The sequence below is a fragment of the Chiloscyllium punctatum genome, chromosome 46, assembly GCF_047496795.1.
Source record: "Chiloscyllium punctatum isolate Juve2018m chromosome 46, sChiPun1.3, whole genome shotgun sequence".
NCBI lineage: Eukaryota > Metazoa > Chordata > Chondrichthyes > Orectolobiformes > Hemiscylliidae > Chiloscyllium > Chiloscyllium punctatum.
The window spans coordinates 41,800,010-41,827,446 of NC_092784.1; the positions used below are offsets into that span (position 1 = coordinate 41,800,010).

General features: G+C 45.6%; 1 protein-coding gene across 19 annotated transcripts in view; it reads right to left on the bottom strand.

The window, feature by feature from the left end:
• Positions 1-27,437, bottom strand: part of LOC140467980 (adhesion G protein-coupled receptor L1-like) — a 621,988-nt gene that overhangs the window by 6,318 nt on the left and 588,233 nt on the right. For 13 of the 19 annotated variants that reach the window (XM_072564089.1, XM_072564084.1, XM_072564081.1 and 10 more), the window contains 3 exons: positions 8,900-9,067; positions 1,629-1,725; positions 10-138 (listed from right to left, as the gene is read on the bottom strand). In XM_072564089.1, coding sequence (XP_072420190.1) covers positions 10-138; positions 1,629-1,725; positions 8,900-9,067 — 394 coding nt within the window. The remainder of the gene's footprint in view (positions 1-9; positions 139-1,628; positions 1,726-8,899; positions 9,068-27,437) is intronic. The other 6 variants (XM_072564096.1, XM_072564097.1, XM_072564095.1 and 3 more) reach the window with 1 other exon arrangement.

Consider the following 27,437-nt stretch of genomic DNA (forward strand, 5'->3'; position numbering starts at 1 on the left):
ATTGCCAACCTGGTGAGCTGAAGACGGTGGGTGAGGGAGCACTGTAGCCCACTGATTCGGCCAAGAGGGTGTTGTAGGGGCTGGCACCAGAACGAGGCTGCAGAACAGGATTGGTCAGCAGGTGGTTTCCCATAGTTCCTAGTTGAACAAGAAAATAAAAGGATAACTTCGACTGAGGGCGAAGGAGGATGTTAGGGAGGCATAGGAAGTGAGGGGGAGAGAAAAAGTAGGCGAGGAGAAGAATTGAGAAAGAGCGAAGGGTGTGAGGGGAAGAGAGAGGAGTAAGAAGGGGAGAGATGGGAGGAAGTAAGGAGAGAGGGAATGAGGTATCGTGAGGAGGGGGTGAGGATAGGTACAGGTAGAGGTGAGGGAGAGACTGGAGGCAGTGAGGGAAAGAGAGGAGGATGTGAGGGAGAGGGGGAGCTTGGCACAGTAGCTTAGGGGTTTGCACTGTTGCCTCTCAGCACCAAGGACTGAGGTTTGATTCCAGCCTTGGGTGACTCCACACTCTCTTTGTCTACGTTGGTTTCCTCTGGGTGCTCTGATTTCCTCGCACAGTCCAAAGATGTGCAGCTTAGGTGGATTGGTCATGCTAAATTGCCTATAGTGTCCAGGGTTGTGCAGACTAAGTGGGTTAGTGATAGTAAATGTGGGGTTACAGGGATAGGGTGGGTAAGTGAGATACTCTTTGGAGGTTTGGTGCAGACTCGGGCTGAATGGCCTCTAAATGCACGATAGGGATTCTGTAGGATATGAGGGAAAGATTGGGTGTCGTATAATGACATGAGAAGGTGAGGTATAAAAACTGGAGGAAGTAAGGGAGAGGGACAGGCAGTAAGGGAGAGAGGAAGAGGTGAGAATAGAAACCGGAGGAGGCAAGGGAGAAAGACAGAACGACAAAGGCAAAATATTACAGACTCTAGAACTCTTGACATTGAAACAGACATTGCTGAAGTTCCTTTAGTTCAGTTACTCTTAGAACAGCTTTACCAAAAATTGGCTTCCAGAAGAAGAGGCAGAGACCGGGGGCATTTGAGGAATGCGGAAATCTGCTAGGACAGTAGACCTGGGGTCGAGGATCAGCTTTGGCCTTTTTGGATGGTGTAGAAATCAAGAAGCATGAAGTATACAAGTTGTCTTCAGTGGCCCTCCTTATACTCCCACAATCCAGTATATCATTTGTTTTACATCTTTAGCAACCTTTACCCCACCCCTTACCCCATGTAAAGATTTGAGAGTCTCAAATCCCGAATCTCACTCTTCTATTCTTTTCAAAGTCTTGTCTTCTAGGTAAACCTGAGCTTGTACCTCGATGCTGGAAACAGCAGAAAATAGTTCCAATAAGTCAGAGACAAGAACTTAGGAAGGTTTTGTGATGTGGTGGGTAGTGCCTCTGCCTCTGAGATGAGGTACCTGCTCTTCAAGGGTCAAACTGCCCTTGACGGGGAGTGGTCCTTCAGTATTAATGATCATTGAAGGTATTTGGCATTATTGAATGCAATGCCTTGCAAACCTACTGCCACCTCCATATAGGCCAATGAACAAGCTCCCACCACAACTTGTACCACCCCCTCCCATCTGTGACACCAATAGTGTTTGAGATCTTCCGAGACACTTCGGAAGGGCACCTCGGTTTAGGGTTGGAGTGCTATTGATGTCTCCTGCCATGAAGGAAGATTCCGATTGCTTCCGAACTGTGTCGTTCCACATCCTCCGGATCCGGCTCTGTAAAAGGAGGTTGCAGCCATTAGATTGAGGCCTGAAACTTTGCTATTGGGCAGGGGAGAGGGGAAGTGGACCAGAGGACAGTTGGAGAAACAGACTTGACAGTAGCAGAAAATCCTATTTGAGCAAGCAATGGCAGCACTTGATGCATATTTGAAATCCCTTGTCATGGATTATCCCCAGGAGAGCCCTGAGGATTGACTCTTTCCAGTGGAAAGCCCTCTCTGAGTTCCCTGTCTATTGGGATGATCCCATGAAAGCGTGTCATAAGCACCACTCAAAATGATGATGTTGTGGGAATTGTGGTTAGAACAGCTTTGGGATCTCGAAGGAACAAGACCTAACATCTAACCCCCAACTCCCCCCATCTCTATAACAATGTCAGATGTATCAATGTAACCTGTACCTAGTTGCTAATAAATTATAAACTAATTCTTATTAACTATAAAGAGACTCTTCTATTTCGACAAGGAAGGAGTTTTCCTCCCACACATTAGATCAGTGTCTAGATTCAGCCACTGATGTACTTCAGAAGCATTGAACTGTTATAGGAAATGTGATGGGCAATTTGCATACAACAATGTTGTTTTATGGATCTGCTGTTCATCATGAGTCGTAATTCATACACGTTAGTGAAATTTGCTGTCACCATCCTCTTTAAATGTAGGAAATTTACAGGGGCTGCTGAGTCTAATGTGGGATAGGAAGACCTTTTGCTGGTGTAAATAGAAGAGTTTCATACAGTAAACCATAGCTTGTTGACTATATGTGTACAAATGGTTACTGACTACATTAATAGGATCAACATAGTTATTTGGTTAATTGATTAATTCATTTAAAGGAGGGACTGATAAGTGGAAGGACTATAAGACTGAGTAGTTAAACTCTACCACAAAGAAAGCTGTCATGGTTTTTCTTTCAACGGTTAGCTTAGATTTAAATTGCTATCTACCAGTGCAATACCAAGAACCTGCCTGGACTCCTGTTTAGGTTTTTGGAGTGGAACCTTGAATCCCTGGTCTTCTGACTCAGTGAAAGTTATAACCATTCTTGAATGCTACATAGTTATCACCCAGCATCAGAGGGAGTTGCAACACTTGGTTAGGTGGCCTGCTGGGCTTCCTTTTCTTGGCAACACAAGATATTCTTAAAAGGAGTTTAAAATGGATGGAAGTGAAATACGAGACTGATATACATCCTTTCAAAGTATTGAGTGCACAGAGGTCTGGGAGAGGACAGGGATGCCATTCTAACTAAAGCCATTTTCACTACAATGGTGATAATGGTAATATTCAGAGGCCCAGCCTAAATGCTTTTGGAACATTTGGTTCAAATTGCATCATGGCAAGTGGTAGAATTCAATTAATAAATCCAGAAACAAATCTTATCTTAAGAATGTTGTTTAAAATTCCACCTGCTACACTAATGTTCTTCAAGAAGGAAAATCTCCAATCCTCACCCAATACAGTCTTCACCTACAGGAATATGGTGACTTTTAAATGATCCTTGAAATGGTGCTAGCAAGCCTCAGATCAAGGGCGATGAGCAACAAATACCAACCTTGTCAATGATATTCAATGAAATAAATTTTAAGAAAAGATATTGGGTGTTGGTAAAGAGATATCCCACTCTTCAGAAGACGAATAAAAACTGATTAAATGGCCAAATTAATTACTGCTGTCTCCAAGCACTACTGTAATGGCTATAGGTCTCTATATCCTCATCACATTATTCTATTAAGCATAGACATTTTCCCTGTCCCTCTGCCTCATTCTAATAGAGCCTTGGTTAAGTCACATTTCATTGTATTACATGTAACTCCCAGGTCCTATTCTACTGGGAATCCACCTCCTCCCACTTAAAAAAAGATTTTAAAAAATCAACCACCTTCAGGTCAGCAGTAACTTTCCTTGGGTGCTGTAGTGGTTCCTATTTGCAGACAGCTCATCTTGTACAGGTGCACATGTAGGCGACTAAGCTGCCCAGAGGAATGCTTTGAACGAACAAACAGAACAGAGCATGGACAAAGACAGAGAGCTGCACTGCGAAAGCAAAAGGTGGGGACGTTGGTGAGCAAGAACACGGTACATCACCACAGTTTCTCAGACGATGGCTACAGGCGATAGTTTAAATTGAAAGAACAGGATTGAATGGAGAGGGTGCTTTCCCTGTCGACCCCCCCCCCCAACAAGATTATGGAACAAAGATCCTATTGGACAGTACTGGCAGATGGGAGCCAGCTAGAACCAGAGGCAAATCCTTCCACTTTCTCAGCTCAGACTCCTTGAATCCACTGCCTGGGAGAGTAAAAACACTGAGACAGTGAAAAAACTGAGAAGCACGCTTAACAGCGTAGGCTAAGGACTATTTATGTAAAAATAATGACTGCTGATGCTGGAAACCAGATTCTGGATTAGTGGTGCTGGAAGAGCACAGCAGTTCAGGCAGCATCCGAGGAGCAGTAAAATCGACGTTTCGGGCAAAAGCCCTTCATCAGGAATAAAGGCAGAAACTAGCATAGAATACAATAGGTGAGTGGGGGATGGGATGAAGGTGATAGGTCGGGGGGGGGGGGGAGAGGGTGGAGTGGATAGGTGGGAAAGAAGATAGGCAGGTAGAACAAGTCATGGGGACAGTGCTGAGCTGGAAATTTGGAACTAGGGTGAGGTGGGGAAGGGGAAATGAGGAAATTGTTGAAGTCCATATTGATGCCCTGGGGTTGAATGTTCTGAGGCAGAAGATGAGGCGTTCTTCAGGTGTCTAGTGGTGAGGGAGCGGCGGTGAAGGAGGCCCAGGACCTCCAAGTCCTCGGCAGAGTGGGAAAGGGAGTTGAAATATTGGGCCACAGGGCGATGTGGTTGATTGGTGCGGATGTCCCGGAGATGTTCCCTAAAGCGCTCTGCTAGGAGGCGTCCAGTCTCCCCAATGTACAGGAGACTGCACCGGGAGCAACGGATACAATAAATGATATTAGTGGATGTGCAGGTAAAACTGGCGCATTGACCTCTACACTGCTGAAGCCAAACGCTAACTCGAGGACACCTCTTCCTACCGCCCCCTCGACAATGACCCCACCCCCCCATCACCAAACCATCAATTCCCAGGCCATACAAAACCTCATCACCTCAGGAGATCTCCCACCCACAGCTTCCAACCTCATAGTCCGGGAACCCTGCACTGCCCGGTTCTACCTCCTTCCCAAGATCTACAAGCCTGACCACTCTGGCCGACCCATTGTCTCAGCATGCTCCTGCCCCACTGAACTCATCTCTACCTATCTCGACATTGTCCTATCCCCCCTAGTCCAGGAACTCCCCACATACGTTCGAGACACTACCCACGCCCTCCACCTCTTCCAAGACTTCCGTTTCCCCGGCCCTCACCTTCACCATGGATATCCAATCCCTCTACACCTCCATCCGCCAAGACCAGGGCCTCCAAGCCCTCCATTTTCTCCTCTCCCGACGTCTCCAACAGTACCCTTCCACCGACACTCTCATTCATTTGGCTGAACTGGTCATCACCCTTAACAATTTTTCCTTCGAATCCTCCCACTTCCTCCAGACCAAAGGGGTAGCCATGGGCACACGTATGGGCCCCAGCTGTGCCTGCCTCTTTGTTGGCTACGTAGAACAGTCAATCTTGTGTAACTACACCGGCACCACTCCCCATCTCTTCCTCCGCTACATTGATGACTGCATTGGCGCCACCTCGTGCTCCCGCGAGGAGGTTGAGCAATTCATCAACTTCACCAACACATTCTTAAATTTACCTGGACCATCTCCGACACCTCCCTCCCCTTCCTGGACCTCTCCATCTCCATTAATGTTGACCGAATTGACACTGACATTTTTTACAAACCCACCGACTCCCACAGCTACCTGAATTACACCTCTTCCCACCCTACCTCTTGCAAAAATGCCATCCCATATTCCCAATTCCTCTGCCTCTGCCGTATCTGCTCCCAGGAGGACCAGTTCCACCACAGAACACACCAGATGGCCTTCTTCTTTAGAGACTGCAATTTCCCTTCCCATGTGGTTAAAGATGCCCTCCAACGCATCTTGTCCACATCCCACACCTCCGCCCTCAGACCCCACGCCTCCAACCATAACAAGGACAGAACGCCCCGGTGCTCACTTCCACTCTACCCAACCTTCGCATAAACCAAATCATCCGCTGACATTTCCGCCACTTCCAAAAAGACCCCACCACCAGGGATATATTTCCCTCCCCAACCCTTTCCGTCTTCCACAAAGACGTTCCCTCCGTGACTACCTGGTCAGGTCCACGACCCCCTACAACCCACCCTCCCATCTTGGCACCTTCCCCTGCCACCGCAGGAATTGGAAAACCTGCACCCACACCTCCTCCCTCACCTCTATCCAAGGTCCTAAAGGAGCCTTCCACATCCATCAAAGTTTTACCTGCACATCCACTAATATTATTTATTGTATCTGTTACTCCCGATGCGGTCTCCCTCTACATTGGGGAGACTGGACGCCTCCTAGCAGACCACTTTAGGGAACATCTCCAGGACATCCGCACCAATCAACCACACCACCCTGTGGCCCAACATTTCAACTCCGCCTCCCACTCTGCCGAGGACATGGAGTTTCTGGGCCTCCTTCACTGCTGGTCCCTCACCACCAGACGCCTGGAGGAAGAATGCCTCATCTTCTGCCTCGGAACACTTCAACCCCAGGGCATCAATGTGGACTTCAACAGTTTCCTCATTTCCCCTCCCCCACCTCACCCTCGTTCCAAACTTCCAGCTCAGCACTGTCCCCATGACGTGTCCTACCTGCCTATCTTCTTTTCCACCTAGCCACTCCACCCTCCCCCTGCTCCCTGACCTATCACCTTCATCCCCTCCCCCACTCACCTATTGTATTCTATGCTACTTTCTCCCCACCCCCACCCTCCTCTCGCTTATCTCTCCATGCTTCAGGCTCTCTGCTTTTATTCCTGACGAAGGGCTTTTGCCCGAAATGTCGATTTTACTGCTCCTCGGATGCTGCCTGAACTGCTGTACTCTTCCAGCACCACTAATCCAGAATAAGGGCTATCTATGCTGTCCTGAGGCTGCAGCATTGATCCAGCAATAACTATCTAGCAACAGCCCAATGATGCAGAAGAACTACAGGCTGCAGCACTGATTCATTAACAGGCTGAAGCTTCAGCACCGACCTTGCAACAGGCCTGAGACTGCAGCACTGACCAAGCAACAGGCCCGAGGCTGTACCATCCACCTAACAAAAAGTCCGAGGCTACACCAACAACCTAGCATCAGGCCTGAGGCTGCACCGGCTATCCAGAAACAAGGCAGGGCTGTATCATTGACCCAACAATAATTTAGAGCAATGGTTGGATTATCTCTGGAAATAGTGTGTATTTGGCTCCTGCCAAATTTGATAGTTGTTTTTGAAACTATGGATAAAACTGACTGGTTTAAAAGGAATCAAGTTTTAATCACTTTACATGTTGTATCATGCTGCTAACATTGGGCAATTGAAAACAGGTTGATGTCTGGGTCTGTTGACAATTTCAGAAACAAGTTGTGAAGTGGGATTCCCATAATTACTTGGGGGGGACAGTTTCTGAGGTGAGGACAATTGTCACCTCATGTGAGAGATACGATATGCACGCATTTGGAAAAACAGTGTTTTAAATAGGAATAGTCAGCATGGCATGTGCATGGGAGATCATGCCTCAAATTTGTTAGAGTTCTAATATGATGCGATCAGGAAGATTGACGAAGGCAGGGTGGTAGACGTAGCCGATATGGATTTCAGTAAGGCCTTTGATAAAGTTCTACAGGCTGCTCTGGAAGGTTAGATTGCATGGAATCCAGGGAGAGCTGGCAAATTGAATACACAATTGGTTTGATGGTAGGAAGGAGAGGGTAATAGTGGAAGGATGTCTATCAGACTGGAAGCCTGTGACTAGTGGAATACGTCAGGGGCTGGTGTTGGTCCATTACTGTTTGTTATTTATATCAATGATTTGGATGAGAATGTACAGGTTATTATTATTAAGTTTGCAGATAACACTAAAATAGGCAGTATTGTAGACAGTGAGGAAGGTTATTAGAAATTGCAGTAGGACCTTGATCAGCTTGAGAAGTGGGCCGAGAAATGGCAAATGCAGTTTAATATAGATTATTGTGAGGTCTTGCATTTTGCAAAGTCAAATCAAGGTAGGAATTTCACGGTGAATGGTAGAGCCTTAAGGAGTATAGTGGAACAGAGGGACCTTGAAGTTCAGCTGCACCACTCTCTGAAAGTGGAGTCACAGATAGGGCAGTGAAGAAGGCTTTTGGCACACTGGCCTTCATCAGTCAGTGTTGAGTATAAAAATTTGGAAGTTATGTTGCACAGGATGTTGGTGAGGCTGCATTTGGAGAATTGTGTTCAGTTTTGATCACCTTGCTATGGCAAAGATGTTGTTAAACTGGAAAGACTTCAGAAGAAATTTACAAGGCTGTTGCCAGGACTCAATGGTCTAAGTGAAAGGGAAAGGTTGGACAAGCTAGGACTTTTTTCCTTGGAGTGTAGGAGACTGAGGGGGGAATCTTATAGAAGTTTATACATTCATGAGAGGCATGGATAGGGTGAACACACTTAGATTTTTCCCCAGGGTTGGGGAATCAAGGACTAGAGGACATCAGTTTAAGGTTAGAGAGGAAAGCATAAAAGAGAACATGAGAGGCAACCTTTTTACACATAGGGTGGTGTGCAGATGGAATGAGCTGCCAGTGGAAGTGGTTGAGCTGGGTACATTAACAACATTTAAAAGACATTTGGACAAATACATAGATAGGAACGGTTTAGAAAAATATATACCGAATGCAGGGAAATGGGGTTAGTGTGGATGGACATTTTGATTCGCATAAAGTAGTTTGGGCCAAAGGGCCTATCTGTGCTGTATGACCTTGGAATGGGAGTTACTGCGTTAAGGGCAGGTCAGTGGTGGGGAAAGACACCTGCCAAATCTCACACACATACACATACACACCCACCCCCAGCTCCTCAATGGTGAAATGTTTTGCATTTGATTGGATGGCCCATCCCATCTCCCACACGCCAAGAGGCTGAATTCGCTGAAGAACCGATCGTCTGAGAAAACGGACAACAACACAATTCAACTTTATATGACCCTGTCAAAAAATGACCTTTTCAGCCATCCTCCTGCTCGCCGCAGCGTTCTGTACCTGAGTACCAGTGTAGTACCGGCTGCTGTTCCGGATGGTGGAAGTCTTCAGGTTGCCGTGGGAGACCCCAGCAGTGGGGCGGCTACAGCAGTGGGCATGCCGCAGGCACTTACTATACTCCTTGTGGACCTGAGGAGAGAAGCAGGGAGGAAAAGACAAGTTAATGTAGGACAGCTCGCAAACACTGTGTGATAATCCACATTCCAGCGGAGATTGGATGCAGCTTGGAGCGGGATGAGGAGACTTGATCCAGCCATGATATCATTGAACTAGTAACCTTCAGACTCTATTGGGACATAGTTCAACACCCACCAGGGCACTTTGTGGAATGTAAATTCAGTCAATAAAATCTGGAATTTCCTCTCAGTGATCGTTCATTAATATCTTTTAGCGAAGGTGCCAACCTTATTAATCTAGCCTACATGTAACTCCAGACCCTAAGCAATGTGGTTGACTCTGAATTCCCCTCTGAAGTGTTCTAGTAGTTCACTCAGTCCAAGGGAAGTTAGGGATGGGTAACAAATGCTGTACTTGCCAATGTTGCCCACATCCCATGAAAGAATGACATAAAAATTGCTCTGAGGCTTATTAGCATATCTTTTGGGGCCTACAAAGAACAAAGAAAATTACAGCACATGAACAGGCTCTTTGGCCCTCCAAGCCTGCGCCTATCCAGATCCTCTTACTAAACCTGTCACCTATTTTGTAAGGATCTGTATCCTTTTGTTCCCTGCCCATTCGTATATCTGTCAAGATCCATCTTAAATGACGCTACCGTGCCCGCCTCTACCACCTCCACTGGCAACGTGTTCCAGGCAGCCACCACCTTCTGTGTAAAGAACTTTCCACGCGTATCTCCCTTAAACTTCTCCCCACTTACCTTGAACTCGTGACTCCTAGTAATTGAGTCCTCCACTCTGGATAAAGCTTCTTGCAATCCACCCTGTCTATACACTTCATGATCTTGTAGACCGCAATCAGGATGCCCTTAACCTCCATCTTTCTAATGAAAATAATCCTAATCTACTCAACCTCTCTTCATAGCTAACACCCTCCATATCATGTGACATCCTGCAGAACCTCCTCTGCACCCTCTCCAAAGCATCCACATCATTTTGGTAACTTGGTGACCAGAACTGTACACAGTATTTCAAACTTTGGCTGAACCAAAGTCCAAAACAATTGTAACATGACCTGCCAAGCCTTGTACTCAATACCCGATCCAATGAGGAAAGCGTGCTGTATGCCTTCTTGACCACTCTATTCATTTGCGTTGCCATCTTCAGGGTAAATGGACCTGAACACCCAGATCGCTCTGTACATCAATTTTCCTCAGGGCTTTTCCATTTACTGTATAGTTCACTCTTGACTTGGATCTTCCAAAATGCATCACATCGCACTTGGCTGGATTGAACTCCACCTGCCATTTATCTGCCCAACTCTCCAATCTATCCATATTCTGGTGCATTCTCTGACCGTCCCCTTCACTATCTGCTACTCCACTAATCTTAGTGTCACCTGCAAACTTGCTAATTAGACTACTGATAGCTTCCACTGATCACCACCACTTCCGCCTCCACCAGCGCCACTCACCTGCATTCTGCTGACAGGCCCCCCACAGACCCCACTGTCACTATCCCCACACCCCAGAACCCCGAGGGCAACATTACCCCAGCTCATGCCTCCACCCCCATTCCCCCCACCATCACACCCACTCCAGGTACTGGCTCCGACCCCACTCCCAGCTCCACACCCGCACCAGATCCCAGGTCCCGGCCCTGCCGAGTTTTCACCATCCCTCCAGACCTCCCACTCACTGAGGACGAATGATCAGTCCTCAGCAAAGGACTCACCTTCATCCCCCTCCGTCCACGCATCAATGAATTTAATACACGATGTGACATCGAACAATTCTTCCGTCGCCTCCGCCTCCGAGCTTATTTTCACAATCAGGACTCCCGCCCACCTTCCGAGGACCCCTTCGCCCACCTCCAACACACTGCATCCACCTGGACACCCCGTGCTGGCCTATTATCTGCCCTCGACCTCTTCATTTCCAACTGCCGCCGGGATATTAACCGCCTCAACCTGTCGTCCCCCCTCCCCCACTCCAACCTCTCACCCTCACAACGCGCAGCCCTCCAATCCCTCTGCTCCAATCCCAACCTCACCATCAAGCCAGCGGATAAAGGGGGCGCAGTGGTAGCCTGGCGCACTGACCTCTACACCACTGAAGCCAAATGCCAACTCGAGGACACCTCTTCCTACTGCTCCCTCGACCATGACCCCACCCCCCATCACCAAACCATCATCTCCCAGACCATACAGAACCTCATCACCTCAGGAGATCTCCCACCACAGCTTCCAACCTCATAGTCCGGGAACCCCGCACTGCCCGGTTCTACCTCCTTCCCAAGATCCACAAGCCTGGCCATCCTGGCCAACCCATTGTCTCAGCATGCTCCTGCCCCACTGAACTCATCTCTACCTATCTTGACACTGTCCTATCCCCCCTAGTCCAGGAACTCCCCACATACGTTCGAGACACCACCCACGCCCTCCACCTCCTCCAAGACTTCCGTTTCCCCGGCCCCCAACGCCTTATCTTCACCATGGATATCCAATCCCTCTACACCTCCATTCGCCATGACCAGAGCCTCCAAGCCCTCCGTTTTTTCCTCTCCAGACATCCCCAACAGTACCCTTCCACTGACACTCTCATTCGTTTGGCCGAACTGGTCCTCACCCTTAACAATTTCTCCTTTGAATCCTCCCACTTCCTCCAGACCAAAGGCGTAGCCATGGGCACACGTTTGGGCCCCAGCTATGCCTGTCTCTTTGTTGGCTATGTAGAACAGTTGATCTTCCGTAATTACACCGGTACCACTCCCCACCTCTTCCTCCGCTACATTGATGACTGCATTGGCGCCACCTCGTGCTCCCGCGAGGAGGTTGAGCAATTCATCAACTTCACCAACACATTCCACCCTGACCTTAAATTTACCTGGACTATCTCTGACACCTCGCTCCCCTTCCTGGACCTCTCCATCTCCATTAGTGACGACCGACTTGACACTGACATTTTTTACAAACCCACTGACTCCCATTGCTACCTGGATTACACCTCTTCCCACCCTATCTCTTGCAAAAATGCCATCCCGTATTCCCAATTTCTCTGCCTCCGCCGTATCTGCTCCCAGGAGGACCAGTTCCACCATAGGACACACCAGATGGCCTCCTTCTTTAGAGACCGCAATTTCCCTTCCCACGTGGTTAAAGATGCCCTCCAACGCATCTTGTCCACATCCCGCACCTCCGCCCTCAGACCCCACCCCTCCAACCGTAACAAGGACAGAATGCCCCTGGTGCTCACCTTCCACCCTACAAACCTTTGCATCAACCAAATCATCCACCGACATTTCCGCCACTTCCAAAAAGACCCCACCACCAGGGATATATTTCCCTCCCCACCCCTTTCCACCTTCCGCAAAGACTGTTCCCTCCGTGACTACCTGGTCAGGTCCACACCCCCCTACGACCCACCCTCCCATTCTGGCACTTTCCCCTGCCACCGCAGGAACTGTAAAACCTGTGCCCACACCTCCTCCCTCACCTCTATCCAAGGCCCTAAAGGAGCCTTCCACATCCATCAAAGTTTCACCTGCACATCCACCAATATCATTTATTGTATCCGTTGCTCCCGATGTGGTTTCCTCTACATTGGGGAGACTGGGCGCCTCCTAGCAGAGCGCTTTAGGGAACATCTCCGAGACACCCGCACCAATCAACCAAACCGCCCCGTGGCCCAACATTTCAACTCCCCCTCCCACTCTGCCGAGGACATGGAGGTCCTGGGCCTCCTTCACCGCCGTTCCCTCACCACCAGACGCCTGGAGGAAGAACGCCTCATCTTCTGCCTCGGAACACTTCAACCCCAGGGCATCAATGTGGACTTCAACAGCTTCCTCATTTCCCCTTCCCCCACCTCATCCTAGTTTCAAACTTCCAGCTCAGTTACTGTCTCCTTGACTTGTCCGACCTGCCTATCTTCTTTTCCACCTATCCACTCCACCGTCTCCTCCTTGACCTATCACCTTCATCTCCTCCCCCACTCACCCATTGTACTCTATGCTACTCTCTCCCCACCCCCACCCTCCTCTAGCTTATCTCTCCATGCTTCAGGCTCACTGCCTTTATTCCTGATGAAGGGCTTTTGCCCGAAACGTCGATTTCGCTGCTCGTTGGATGCTGCCTGAACTGCTGTGCTCTTCCAGCACCACTAATCCAGTATTTGGTTTTCAGCATCTGCAGTCATTGTTTTTACCTTACTGATAGCTTCCTCCAACTCATTTATGTATATCACCACTGGTCACAGTTCTGCATTTTGAGAAAGTCCCTTCCACTACTACTCTCTGTCTCCAGCCAGTTTTCTGTCCATCTAGCTAGTACACCCTGGATGCCATGCAACTTCATTTTCTCCATCAGCCTACCATGGGGAACCTTATCAAACTCCTTACTGAAGTCAATGTATATAACATCTACAGTCCTTCCCTCATCAATCAACATTGTCAGTTCTTCAAAGAATTCTATTAAGTTGCAAGATATGACCTTTCCTGCACAAAACCATGTTGCCTATCACTGATAAGCCCATTTTCTTCCAAATGGGAATAGATCCAATCTCTCAGTATCTTTTCCAGCAGCTTCCCTACCACTGATGTCAGGCTCAGTGGTCTATAATTATCTGGATCATCCCTGCTAACCCTGATAAAGGGACAAAATTAACAATTTTCCAGTTGTCCGGGAACTCAACCATCTTCAAGGTTGCTGCAAAGATATCTGTTAAGGTTCCAGATATATCCTCTCTCGCTTACCTCAGTAACCGGGGATAGATGCCATCCAGACCTGGAGACATATCCACTTTAATGCCTTTTAGAATACCCAATACTTCCTCCCTCCTTATGCCAACTTGACCTAGAGTAATCAAACATCTATCCCTAACTTCAACATTGGTCATGTCCCTTTCCTCAATGAACACCGATGTAATGTACTCATTAAGAGTCTCACCCATTTTCTCTGACTCCATGCATAACTTTCCTCCCTTGTCCTTGAGTGGGCCAACCCTTTCTCTAGTTTACCCTCTTGCTCCTTATATACGAATAAAAGGCTTTGGGATTTTCCGTAACCCTGTTTGCTAAAGATATTTCGTGACCCATTTTAGCCCTCTTAATTCTTTGTTTCAGATTTGTCCTGCATTCCCGATACTCTTCCAAAGCTTTGTCTGTTTTCAGTTCCCTAAACCTTATGTATGCTTCCTTTTTCCTTTTAGCTAGTCTTACAATTACATCTGTCATCCCTAATTTTGCCATTTCTATCCCTCATTTTCACAGGGATATGTCTGTCCTGCACTCTAATCAACCTCTATTTAAAAGTCTCCCAAATATCAAAAGTGGATTTACCTTCAAACAGCTGCTCCCAATCCATATTCCCCTGTCAAATTTTGCTATAGTTGGCCTTCCCCCAATTTAGCACTCTTCCTTTAGGACCACTTCGTCTTTGTCCATGTGTATTCTAAAACTTAAGAATTGTGATAACTATTCCCAAGTAATCCCCTACTGAAACTTCAACCACCTGGCTGGGCTCATTCCCCAACACCAGGTCCAGTATAGCCCCTTCCCAAGTTGGACTATTTACATACTGCTCTGGAAAACCTTCCTGGATGCCCCTCACAAATTCTGCTCCATCTAAACCTCTAACACTAAGTGAATCCCAGTCAATGTTGGGAAAATTAAGAACTCCTATCACCGCCACCCTGTTGCTGCTAGATCTTTCTATAATCTATAATCTGTTTACACATTTGTACCTCTATCTTGTGCTCACAGTTGGAAGGCCTGTTACCACATCCTTCCTATTTCTGAGCTATGCCCATATTGCCTCACTGCTCGAGTCCTCCATAGTGCCCTCCTTCAGCACAGCTGTGATATCCTTTCTGACCACCCCTTTTACCTCCCTCTCTATCCTGCCTGAAGCATCGATATCCTGGGATATTTAGTTACCAATCATGCCCTTCTCTTAACCAAGTCTCAGTAATAGAAATAATGTCATATTCCCAGGTACTAATCCAAGCCCTAAGTTCATCTGCCTTACCTATTACATTTCTTGCATTAAAACAAATGCACTTCAGACCACCTGTCCCTTTGAGTTCATCATTTGCTTCCTGCCTACTCTTTCCCTTAGTCATGCTGACTTCATCATCTAATTCCTTACTGGCTTTAGTTACTACTTCCTTACTGTCTACTTACCTCATCAGTTGGTTCCGATCCCCCTGCCACATTAGTTTAAACCCTCCCCAACAGTGTTAGCAAAAGTACCCCCAGGACATTGGTTCCAGTCTGGCCCTGGTGTCAACCATCCAATTTGTAGTAGTCCCACCTCCCCCAAAACCAGTCCCAATGTCTCAAAAATCTGAAACCCTCCCTCCTGCACCATCTCTCAAGACATGCATTCATCCTGCCTATTCTTTCACTTTTACTCTGACTAGCACGTGGCACTGGTAGCAATCCTGAACTTACTACCTCTGAGGTCCTACTTTTTTAACCTGGCTCCTAACTCCCTAAATTCTGCTTGTCGGACCTCATCCCTTTTTTCCTCTATCATTGGTGCCTATAAGAACCATGACAGCTGGACAGCTTGCCATAGCTTGCTATGGCCTAGAGAGCCATAGCGTCCTACAATATGGAGACAGGCTCTTTGGCCTAAACTGGTCCATGCTGCCCAAAATGTCCATCTAAGCTAACCCCATTTCCCTGCACTTGGCCTATATCCTCTAAACCTTGCCTATCCAAATGCCTTTTAAATGTACCCATACCATGTTCCATGTTATTCTTTCCCTTCAAACCTTAAACTGATGCCCTCTAAGGATTAGCAGACAATGCATCCTTTAAAGCATAGAAATACCTCTACTAGATAAGACATTACTAGCCATCCTAACTGACCTTCAGGTCCAGGTGCAATGACTCCGTTAGTGAGATAAGGGTGGCCTAAGTGTTGGAAAATAAAGTTGGTTCCCAGGAAATATCATTGGACCAAGTAACTGTCTAATAAAACAGTATTGTGTATTAATTGGTAATTGTTTGAATGTACTATGTGATCATGGCCGGTACCCTTACTTAAGAAAAGTTTAAAAAATGTCTTTGTTTTAAGCCATGCATGAAGCTCCTCAGAGGAATATGGAAGTGCTCAACTTCTGTGTTCCAGGACACTCTGCAGCTGGTGGTATGAAGAAATAAATAGACAATAGACAATAGTCCATTCTGCCCTTTGACCCTGCACCACCATTCAATATGATCATGGCTAATCATCCTTAATCAGTTCCTGCCTTATCTCCATAACCCTTGATTCCACTATCCTTGAGAGCTCTATCCAACTCTTTCTAAAATGAATCCAGAGGCTGGGCCTCCACTGCCCTCTGGGGTAGAGCATTCCACACAGCCACCACTCTCTGGGTGAAGAAGTTTCTCCTCATCTCTGTCCTAAATGGTCTACCCCCTATTTTTAAGCTGTGTCCTCTGGTTCGGCACTTATCCATCAGCGGAAACATGTTTCCTGCCTTCAGAGTGTCCACTCCTTTAATAATCTTATATGTCTCAATCAGATCCCCTCTCAGTCTTCTAAGCTGAAGGGTATACAAGCCCAGTTGCTCCAGTCTTTTAGCGTAAGGTAGTCCTGCCATTCCAGGAATTGACCTCGTGAACCTACGCTGCACTCCCTCAATAGCCAGAATGTCTTTCCTCAAATTTGGAGACCAGAACTACACACAGTACTCCAGGTGTGGTCTCACCAAGGCCCTGTACAGCTGCAGAAGAACCTCTTTGCTTCTATACTCAATCCCTCTTGTTATGAAGGCCAGCATGCTATTAGCCTTCTTCACTACCTGCTGTACCTGCATGCTTACCTTCATTGACTGGTGTACAAGAACACCCAGATCTCTTTGTACTACCCCTTTACCTAAATTGATTCCATTTAGGTAGTAATCTGCCTTCCTGTTCTTGCCACCAAAGTGGATAACCATACATTTATCCACATTAAACTGCATCTGCTATGCATCTGACCACTCACCTAACCTGTCCAGGTCACCCTGTAATCTCCTAACATCCTCTTCACATTTCACCCTGCCACCCAACTTAGTATCATCAGCAAATTTGCTAATGTTATTACTAATACCATCTTCTATATCATTAATATATATTGTAAAAAGCTGCGGTCCCAGTACTGATCTCTGTGGTACCCCACTGGTCACTGCCCGCCATTCCAAAATGGAGCCGTTTATCACTACTCTTTATTTCCTGTTAACCAAACAACTTTCAATCCAAGTTAGTACTTTGCCCCCAATACCATGCGCCCTAACTTTGCTCACTAACCTCCTATGTGGGACTTTATCAAAAGCTTTCTGAAAGTCCAGGTACACTACATCTACTGGATCTCCCTCATCCATCTTCAGAGTTACATCCTCGAAAAATTCCAGAAGACTAGTCAAGCATGATTTCCCCTTCATAAATCCATGCTGACTCTGATCTATTCTGTTACTACTATCCAAATGTGTCGTAATTTCATCCTTTATAATAGACTCCAGCATCTTTCTCACCACTGAGGTCAGACTAACTGGTCTATAATTTCCTGCTTTCTCTCTCCCACCTTTCTTAAAAAGTGGTACAACATTAGCCACTCTCCAATCCACAGGAACTGATCCCGAATCTATCGAACTCTGGAAAATAATCACCAACGCATCCATGATTTCTCGAGCCACCTCCTTCAGTGGTAAGAGTGAAGTCTTAAAGAACCAGAGCGTTTGTGAGTTCTTATTGACCGATTATGGAACAGAGATCTGTGAAGTTGAAGACCTGGGTCCAGAGCTTCAACTCCAATTTCAGAGAACTGTGCAGCTGGACTCCAAGATCCCTCTGTTCCACTACATCCCTTAAGGCACTACCATTCAGCATGAAATTCCTGCTTTGATTTGACTTTCCAAAATGCAAGACCTCATACTTATCAATATTAAACTGCATTTGCCATTTCTCAGCCCACTTCCCAAGCTGATCAAGGTCCTGCTGTAATTTCTGATAACCTCATCACTATCCACGATACGCTTATCTTAGTATCTGTAAACTTACTAATCATGCCTTGTACATTCTCATCCAAATCATTGATATAGATAACAAACAGTAATAGGTCCAGAACTAACCCCTGAGGCACTCCATTAGTCATAGGCCTCCAGTCCGACAAGCATTCTTCAACTATTACCCTCTGCTTCCTATCATCAAGCTAATTGTGTATTCAATTTGCCAGCTCCCCCTGGATTCCATGTGATCTCAAATTCCAGAGCAGCCTATTCATGTGGAACATTATCAAAGGCCTTACTGAAATCCATATAGACAACATATACCACCCAGCCTTCATCAACCTTCCTGGTCACTTCATCATAGAACTCTATCACATTTGTCATAGAGCCATACAGATGTACAACATGGAAACAGACCCTTCAGTCCAACCCGTCCATGCCGACCAGATATCCCAACTCAATCTAGTCCCACCTGCCAGCACCCAGCCCATATCCCTCCAAACCCTTCCTATTCATATACCCATCCAAATGCCTCTTAAATGTTGCAATTGTACCAGCCTCCACCACATCCTCTGGCAGCTCATTCCATACATGTACCACCCTCTGCGTGAAAAAGTTGGCCCTTAGGTCTCTTTTATATCTTTCCACTCTCACCCTAAACCTATGCCTTCTAGTTCTGGACTCTCTGACCCCAGGGAAAAGACTATTTATCCTATCTATGCCCCTCATAATTTTGTAAACCTCTATAAAGTCACCCCTCAGCCTCCGACGCTCCGGGGAAAACAGCCCCAGCCTGTTCAGCCTCTCCCTGTAGTTCAGATCCTTCAACCCTGGCAACATCCTTGTAAATCTTTTCTGAACCCTTTCAAGTTTCACAACATCTTTCCGATAGGAAGGAGACCAGAATTGCACGCAACATTCCAACACTGGCCTAACCAATGTCTTGTGCAGCCGCAACATGACCTCCCAACTCCTGTACTCAATACTCTGACCAATAAAGGAAAGCATACCAAATGCCTTCTTCACTATCCTCTGCAATTCCACTTTAAAGGAGCTATGAATCTGCGCACTCCAAGATCTCTTTGTTCAGCAACACTCCCTAGGACCTTACCATTAAGTGTATAAGTCCTGCTAAGATTTGCTTTCCCAAAATGCATTATCTCACATCTGAATTAAACTCCATCTGCCACTTCTCATCCCATTGGCCCATATGGTCCAGATCCTGTTGTAATCTGAGGTAACCCTCTTTGCTGTTCACTACACCTCCAATTTTACTGTCATCTGCAAACTTACTAACTGCACTTCTTATGCTCGCATCCAAATCATTTATGTAAATGACAAAAAGTAGAGGGCCCAGCACCGATCCTTGTGGCACTCCACTGGTCACAGGCCTCCAGTCTGAAAACAACCCTCCACCCTTTTCTACCTTTGAGCCAGTTCTGTATCCAAGTGGCTAGTTCTCCCTGTATTCCATGAGATCTAACCTTGCTAATCAGTCTCCCATGGGGAACCTTGTCGAATGCCTTACTGAAGTCCATTTGGATTACATCTACTGCTTTGCCCTCATCAAACTTCTTTGTTACTTCTTCAAAAAACCCAATCAAGTTTGTGAGACATTATTTCCCATGCACAAAGCCATGTTGACTATCCCGAATCTGTCCTTGCCTTTCCAAATACATGTACATCCTGTACCTCAGGATTCCCTCCAACAGCTTGCCCACCATCGAGGTCAGGCTCACCGGTCTATAGTTCCCTGGCTTGTCTTTACCGCCCTTCTTAAACAGTGGCAGCACGTTTGCCAACCTCCAGTCTTTCGGCACCTCACCTGTGACTATCGAAGATACAAATATCTCAGCAAGAGGCCCAGCAATCACTTCTCTAGCTTCCCACAGAGTTCTCAGGTACACCTGATCAGGTCCAGGGGATTTATCCACCTTTAGCCATTTCAAGACATCCAGCACTTCCTCCTCTGTAATGTGGACATTTTGCAAGATGTCACCATCTATTTCTCTACAGTCTATATCTTCCATATCCTTTTCCACAGTAAACACTGATGTAAAATATTCATTTAGTATCTTCCCCATTTTCTGTGGCTCCACACAAAGGCCGCCTTACTGATCTTTGAGGGGCCCTATTCTCTCCCTAGTTACCCTTTTGTCCTTAATATATTTGTAAAGACCATTTGGATTCTCCTTAATTGTATTTGCCAAAGCTATCTCATGTCCCCGTTTTGCCCTCCTGATTTCCCTCTTAAGTATACTCCTACTTTCTTTATACTCTTCTAAGGATTCACTCGATCTATCCTGTCTATACCTGACATATGCTTCCTTCTTTTTCTTAACCAAACCCTCAAATTCTTTAGTCATCCAGCATTCCCTATACCTACCAGCCTTGTCTTTCACCCTGACAGGAATATACTTTCTCTGGATTCTTGTTATCTCATTTCTGAAGGCTTCCCATTTTCCAGCCATCCCTTTACCTGCGAACATCTGCCTCCAATCAGCTTTCGAAAGTTCTTGCCTAATACCGTCAAAATTGACCTTTCTCCAAATTAGAACTTCAACTTTTAGATCTGGTCTATCCTTTTCCATCACTGCTTTAAAACAAATAGAATTATGATCGCTGGCCCCAAAGTGCTCTCAACTGACACCTCAATCACCTGCCCTGCCTTATTTCCCAAGAGTAGGACAAGTTTTGCACCTTCTCTAGTAGGTACATCCACATACTGAATCAGAAAATTGTCTTGTACACACTTAAGAAATTCCTCTCCATCTAAACCTTTAACACTATGGCAGTCCCAGTCGATGGTTAGAAAGTTAAAATCTCCTACATAACTACCCTATTATTCGATAATAATATAGCTCTTATAGCTAAGATCTCCTTACAAGTTTGTTTCTCAATTTCCCTCTGACTACTGGGGGGTCTACAATACAATCCCAATAAGGTGATCATCCCTTTCTTATTTCGCAGTTCCACCCAAATAACTTCCCTGGGTGTATTTCCGGGAATATCCTCCTTCAGCACAGCTGTAATGCTATCCCTTATCAAAAATGCCACTCCCCCTCCTCTCTTGCCTCCCTTTCTATCCTTCCTGTAGCATTTGTATCCTGGAACATTAAGCTGCCAGTCCTCCCATCCCTAATTGCTATGCCTAATTCCATAATTGCTATGATATCCCAGTCCCATGTTCCTAACCATGCCCTGAGTTCATCTGCCTTCCCTGTTAGGCCCCTTGCATTGAAATAAATGCAGTTTAATTTATTAGTCCTACCTTGTCCCTGCCTGCCCTGACTGTCTGACTCACTTCTGTTCTCAGCTGTACCTGTCTCAGATCGATCTCTTTCCTCACTATCTCCCTGGGTCCCATCCCCCCACCTTACTAGTTTAAATCCTCCCATGCAGTTCTAGCAAATTTCCCTGCCAGTATATTGGTCCCCTTCCAATTTAGGTGCAATCTGGCCTTCTTGTACAGGTCACTTCTACCCCAAAAGAGATTCCAATGATCCAAAAATGTGAATCCTTCTCCCATACACCAGCTCGTGTGAGGCATGATCTCCCACCCACAAAGCCATGCTGACTACTCCTAATCAAACCTTGTCTTTCCAAATGCATGTATACCTTATCTCTCAGAATCTTCTCAAGTGACTTACCTACCACAGATGTTAGGCTTACTAGTTTACAGTTCCCAGGATTTTCTTTGCAGTCCTTCTTGAATAATGGCATAATAATTCGCTACCCGCTGGTCTTCCAGGGCCTCACCTGTGGCTAATGATGATGCAAAAATATCAGCCAGGGCCTCTGCAATTTATTCTCTAGCCTCTTGTAGTGTGGTTGGATATATGTGGTCAGGACCAGGAAATTTAACCACCTTCAGACATTCTAATAGGTCCAACTCCTCCTCTAATGTAATGCAGACCAAGATAGAACCCACTAACTTCCTCAAGTTCCCAAGTCTTCATGTTTTTCTCCACAGTAAACACAGAGGAGAAATACTTATTGAGGACCTCGCCCATCCCCTGTGGGTCTACACATACTTTGGTCGTTGAGGGGGCCTATTCTCTCTCTCTAGTTATTCTTTCTCCTTTAATATACTTAAAGAACTTCTTTGGATTCACCCTAATCTTCTTAGCCAAGGCTGTCTCGTGCCCCCTTTTCATCTTCCTGATTTCTTTCTTCAGTGTTGACAGTATTTGTTCTGATACCTAGTTGGCAGTGTTTCTATTGAGGTATATTTGATAGTATTTCTATTCGGGCCTGGTTGGTGGTGTTTGTATTGAGGCTTAGTTAGTCAGTGTTCCTCTGAATCCCAGATGGCCATGTTTCAATGTTTCAATTGATCCAGACTTGTCAGCTAGGTAATCTGCCCTTGTAAAACACTGTCTGGACACTCACTGGAAAGTGCCAAATTGCAGCCACAGTCTTTCTGGGACTGACACGTATTGTCACAAAGCTGATAGATATAGAGAGAAGATTCAGGATGTGTCCCAGAATGTGGGATGGAAAACCAAATCTAAATGTAACACAGTTTAACAGATTTCAAATAATTCACAAATGGAAATCCCATTTATTCCCCAATAGTAGCAGTTTACAGTTCATAAAAAAATCTAGGAAAATGTTGTTTTCTTATCAGATCTATAGGTTGCCTTAGCTGCTTCTTTTCAGTTTTGGTCCTGTGAGCTGTGAAGCTTTTCATTGCCAGCAAAGATTTTTAACCGAACACCCCTAGTCTGGAAGCATTGAAACCCTTTCATTCTACTAATATATTTGCTTAACTGCCCTAAGCAGACTTATTTTTCTATTCTTGTGTCTGACATCAATCAGATCTCTTTTGAAATGAATTCAAAAACCTTTTAACTGAACCTAAAACAAAACTTGTTCACCTTAGCTTCTACTAAGCTAAAGGCTTAGTGTAGATATTTTTCTTTCCTATGTAAAAACCACAATATAAATACTTGAAGTTCTTGTGGCACAGTGGTAGTGTCCCTATTTCTGAACCAGGAGATGTGTTTAAGTCCCACCTACTCTAGCGCTGTATCATAACATTTCTGAACAGGTGGCACGGTGGCACAGTGGTTAGCACTGCTGCCTCACAGCGCCAGAAACCCGGGTTCAATTCCCGCCTCAGGCGACTGACTGTGTGGAGTTTGCATATTGTCCCCGTGTCTGTGTGGGTTTCCTCCGGGTGCTCCGGTTTCCTCCCACAGTCCAAAGATGTGCAGGTCAGGTGAATTGGCCATCCTAAATTGCCCGTAGTGTAGGTCAGGGGTATGGGTGGGTTGCGCTTCGGCGGGGCGGTGTGGACTTGTTGGGCCCAAGGGCCTGTTTCCACACTGTAAGTAATCTAATCTAAAAAGTATTTACAAATAAACTTCCTTTAACATCCCTGGAGGCCCATGTTCATTTAGTCTTTTAGACAAACTAGTTTAAGTCATAGCTCTGAAAAGAATGACTTAGTTAATTATTAAATTCCTTCATACAAATATTCCAAACTGATATGCCACTAGTTTAAAAGCCAAACTCTAAAAGAATTGATGTTATAATATATCACACACCTTTCATCACAAGTGTTACATTGGGGCCTGGTTTGTCAGTGATTAGACTGCATTAACAGTTCATCTTTCAAATCTGGTTTGACTCTTCAGTTCTGAAGAAATGTCTTTGGATTTGCAATGTAAACTCTGTTTCTCTCTGCTGGGATACTGCCAGACCTGTTGAATTTCTCCAGAATTATCTCTAATTATTCCTCTGCTAGGAAACCGAAACTAAGGCAGCTTATTTCAATTTGGTGAGACTGCATCTGGAATATTATGTACAGATCTGATCACTGTATTTACAGAAGAGTGCTAATGCATTACAAGCAGTTCAAAGACGGTTTAATGGACTAATACTTAGAATTAATGGTTTATTTTATGAGGAAAGGTTAGGCACCCTTGGCTTGTATTCTCTGGAGTTTAGAAGAGTCAATGATGACTTTGTGGGCGGCACGGTGGCACAGTGGTTAGCACTGCTGCCTCACAGCGCCAGAGACCCGGGTTCAATTCTCGCCTCAGGCGACTCTCTGTGTGGAGTTTGCACATTCTCCCTGTGTCTGCGTGGGTTTCCTCCGGGTGCTCCGGTTTCCTCCCACAGTCCAAAGATGTGCAGGTCAGGTGAATTGGCCATGCTAAATTGCCCGTAGTGTTAGGTAAGGGGTAGATGTAGATGTAGGGGTATGGGTGGGTTGCGCTTCGGCGGGGCGGTGTGGACTTGTTGGGCCGAAGGGCCTGTTTCCACACTGTAAGTAATCTAATCTAATCTAATCTAATCTAAAACATATAAGATCTTGAGGGGGCTTGACCAGGCGCTTGTGGAAAGGATGTGTCCTCTTGTGGAAGAACCCAGAACTAAGTTTAAAAATAAGGGGTCACTGATATAAAAACGAAGATGAGGAAACATTTTATTTTCTCAGTGGGTTGTAAGTATTTGGAATTCCCTTCCTCAAAAGGCAGTGGATACAGAATCTTTAAACATTTTTAAGGCAGATATAAATTTTTAATGGCCATAGAAAAATTATCAGGAAATTTATTGGAATGTAGGGTTGAGGTTAGCTATGATCTTACTGAATGATAGAATAGGCTGAAAGGTTTGAATGGCCCACTCATGTTACTTGTTTCTATGACTTGGGGATGCTAAGCTTTTACTTCAAGGTAGTAGGTCAAGATTGATCAATGAATGAAATGTGCAAATGGCCAATGCCTGGAGCTCAGTGTCCCTCAGCCTTGTTCCTCCTGTAACTGTTTGCTTTTCTGTGGATTGCTCCAATTTCTGCCTCTCATATCATCCCACAGGCTACAGAGTCCAGCAAAACAGCCATGAGGAACCAGGACAAAATAGTCTCCCCATTTGACAGTGCGGTAAAGCTGAGTAAATCAGATGGCAGTCTGTCAGCACAATTAAGGCATTTGCTCTGGTTTATTAAGCAGCAGCTGTCACCAGGCTGTAAACTGGGAGATATGCCAAGCTGGTGATGCCAGCCTTGACTACCTGTGATTGCCAGCCCCAGGAACAGTTGAGGGAGTGAAGCTACCGTCTCAATCTCTCTCACGGACTCTACCTGAACATCACCTGAAATGGCTTTCAGCTGTGCGGAAACCTTCATCCGTGCCTTTGTTGTCGTTGGATTGACTATCCCAATGTTCTCCTGTCTGGCCTTCCATTCTCCAGAAACTTGAGTCCATCCAAATCTCTGCTGCCCAGATTCTTACTCACTTCAAGTTCTATTTATCCCATGCTCTCTTACCTACACTGGGCTCCCAGTCCAGCTACAACTTAAATTTTAAATTCTCATCCTTGTTTCTAGCTTCCTCAGGAACTCACCCTTCCCTAACTCTTTAATCTCCTTCAGTCCCTCAACTGACCAAGGTATCTGTGTTCCTTTAATTCTGGTCCCTTGAGCATCCACATTTTCCAGTGTTTCACTATTGAAGCTTGCAGCTTCAGCAGCTCTCAGCTTTGAAACTCTCTCTCTAAATCTGTCTGTCTCTTCACCTCTCCCTCTGTCTCTAACTTTAAGATCCTCCTTAAAACCTGCCTCTTTGACCTGAAGTCCTGTCCTAATATCTACTTATATGGTTTAGGGTCAAATCTAGTTTAACTTGCATGCATTTAATGCCTTGAAATGTTTCATTGGGCTAAAGGTGCTACATAAATGCATGCTGTCGTTGTTAAACACAATACAGGCTATGGAGGTTTTGCAGTACACACTTGAGGAGAATTGGTGGGATGGAAATTGTTGACATTAGGTATGCTGTTAAATGAACCATTATCTAATTTTTCTTGCTAGAGAAATTAATTGACAGGTCAAATAATTGACTATTATCTTTTATATTGTCTCATGACCATTAACGCAACTTTGAAATTGTGAGAGTCTGTCTGATCCCCTGACCCATTAATTGGGGAGGACCTCATCATGTCAGATTGGTAACTCAAATGAAGCTGCAGTTTGCACTGTGGTAATACACAACCATCTGTTGTGGAGGGTAGTGCTAACAATTGGTTAAACATGGGTTCCAGATCAGCGATGCTTGGATTCCCAGGGGATGAAACACGTCCATTGTACACAGTTTCAATGGTTCAAGCCTCTCCATTGACACCAATTTGTACATTTGGTTGCACTGCTTCAGGAAGTACACTGACCCAGACTGTTTGATGATGGGGTGCATCACTGCAATACTTTAGTTATTGATCTTGTGTAGGTAGAATTTAGGCACTTGTGAAATCCCCTCAAACATGGAATGTTGACTTCACTAGTAATTACACAGACCAGAAACTCTTCAAAATCAACCCCTTAATCCATTACTAGCAAAATTGACTCTATTGAAAGAGGATTATCAATTGAAAGGAGGAGCACCTTACTGAAAAGGGTAAACCCCTCTTTCCTGTTTCCTGACCCACTTAGTGCAACATGCATCTCACTGAAACAAAACCATTGCCACTGGGATGTGATGGTATAACAACAATTACTCACTTTGTCCTTGCAAAATGACTACATATGGCATCTTTTTACAGAGGCTTTGCAGCACAGAAGCAAGTCCTTTGGCTCAATATGTCCATGCTGTTCTCTGTGATCCTTAAGGTCGTCTTGCCACTTTTTGCTGGATAAGGTGCCTCCTGAAAAGCAGCTATGCGATTGTTGTGATGACTCCCTCCAATATTTCTCTCTGGATAGGAATACTGTGGTGCCACCTTGGTTCCATACACATACACATCGCCTTGTTTCGAGAAGACTGTTACAGGTTGTTCTGCTATAACGTGCATTTCTGCTATAATGTGTGTTTCATTGACATGATTGACGAATTGGGGATGCTTTCTAAAGCACAAACTTTGAAAACACGTGGCTGTAATGTGATTACATTGTGAACACTTTAAGCACTGTTTCTAAAGCGTGACTCATCTATAATGTGGGGTTGCACAAGGACACAATCATTTCATTGTAGAAGAACTACCTGCAAGCATTCAAAAGTGATTCAACCTGAGGTCTAGCCTGGCTTTCTCTTGCACAAGGATCTCAGTGAGTCTCTCTCTCATCGCACCCCTTCCCCCCCTCGCCTGGTCATCCCAAGGATGCCCATCCTTCTCCTTCAATTGTCTGACAAACCCACTCCCACACTCACCCTCAGTAGAAGTGGTAGGGTTGCGAACCCATTGTGCTTTTCCAACTGTGCAGGTCCTGCAACCAGTCATGGACTTAGTCTGCCTGAGTGAGCCAGCCAATCCCTGTAATTATTTCTGAGTGAGACAGCCAATCGCTGTGCAATTATGCTAAGAGCCAGGTTGAGGTGACCAACGGCAGGAGAGAATGAAAACCTAGGATTCTGAATGAGCCCTTATAATCCAGTAAGATTA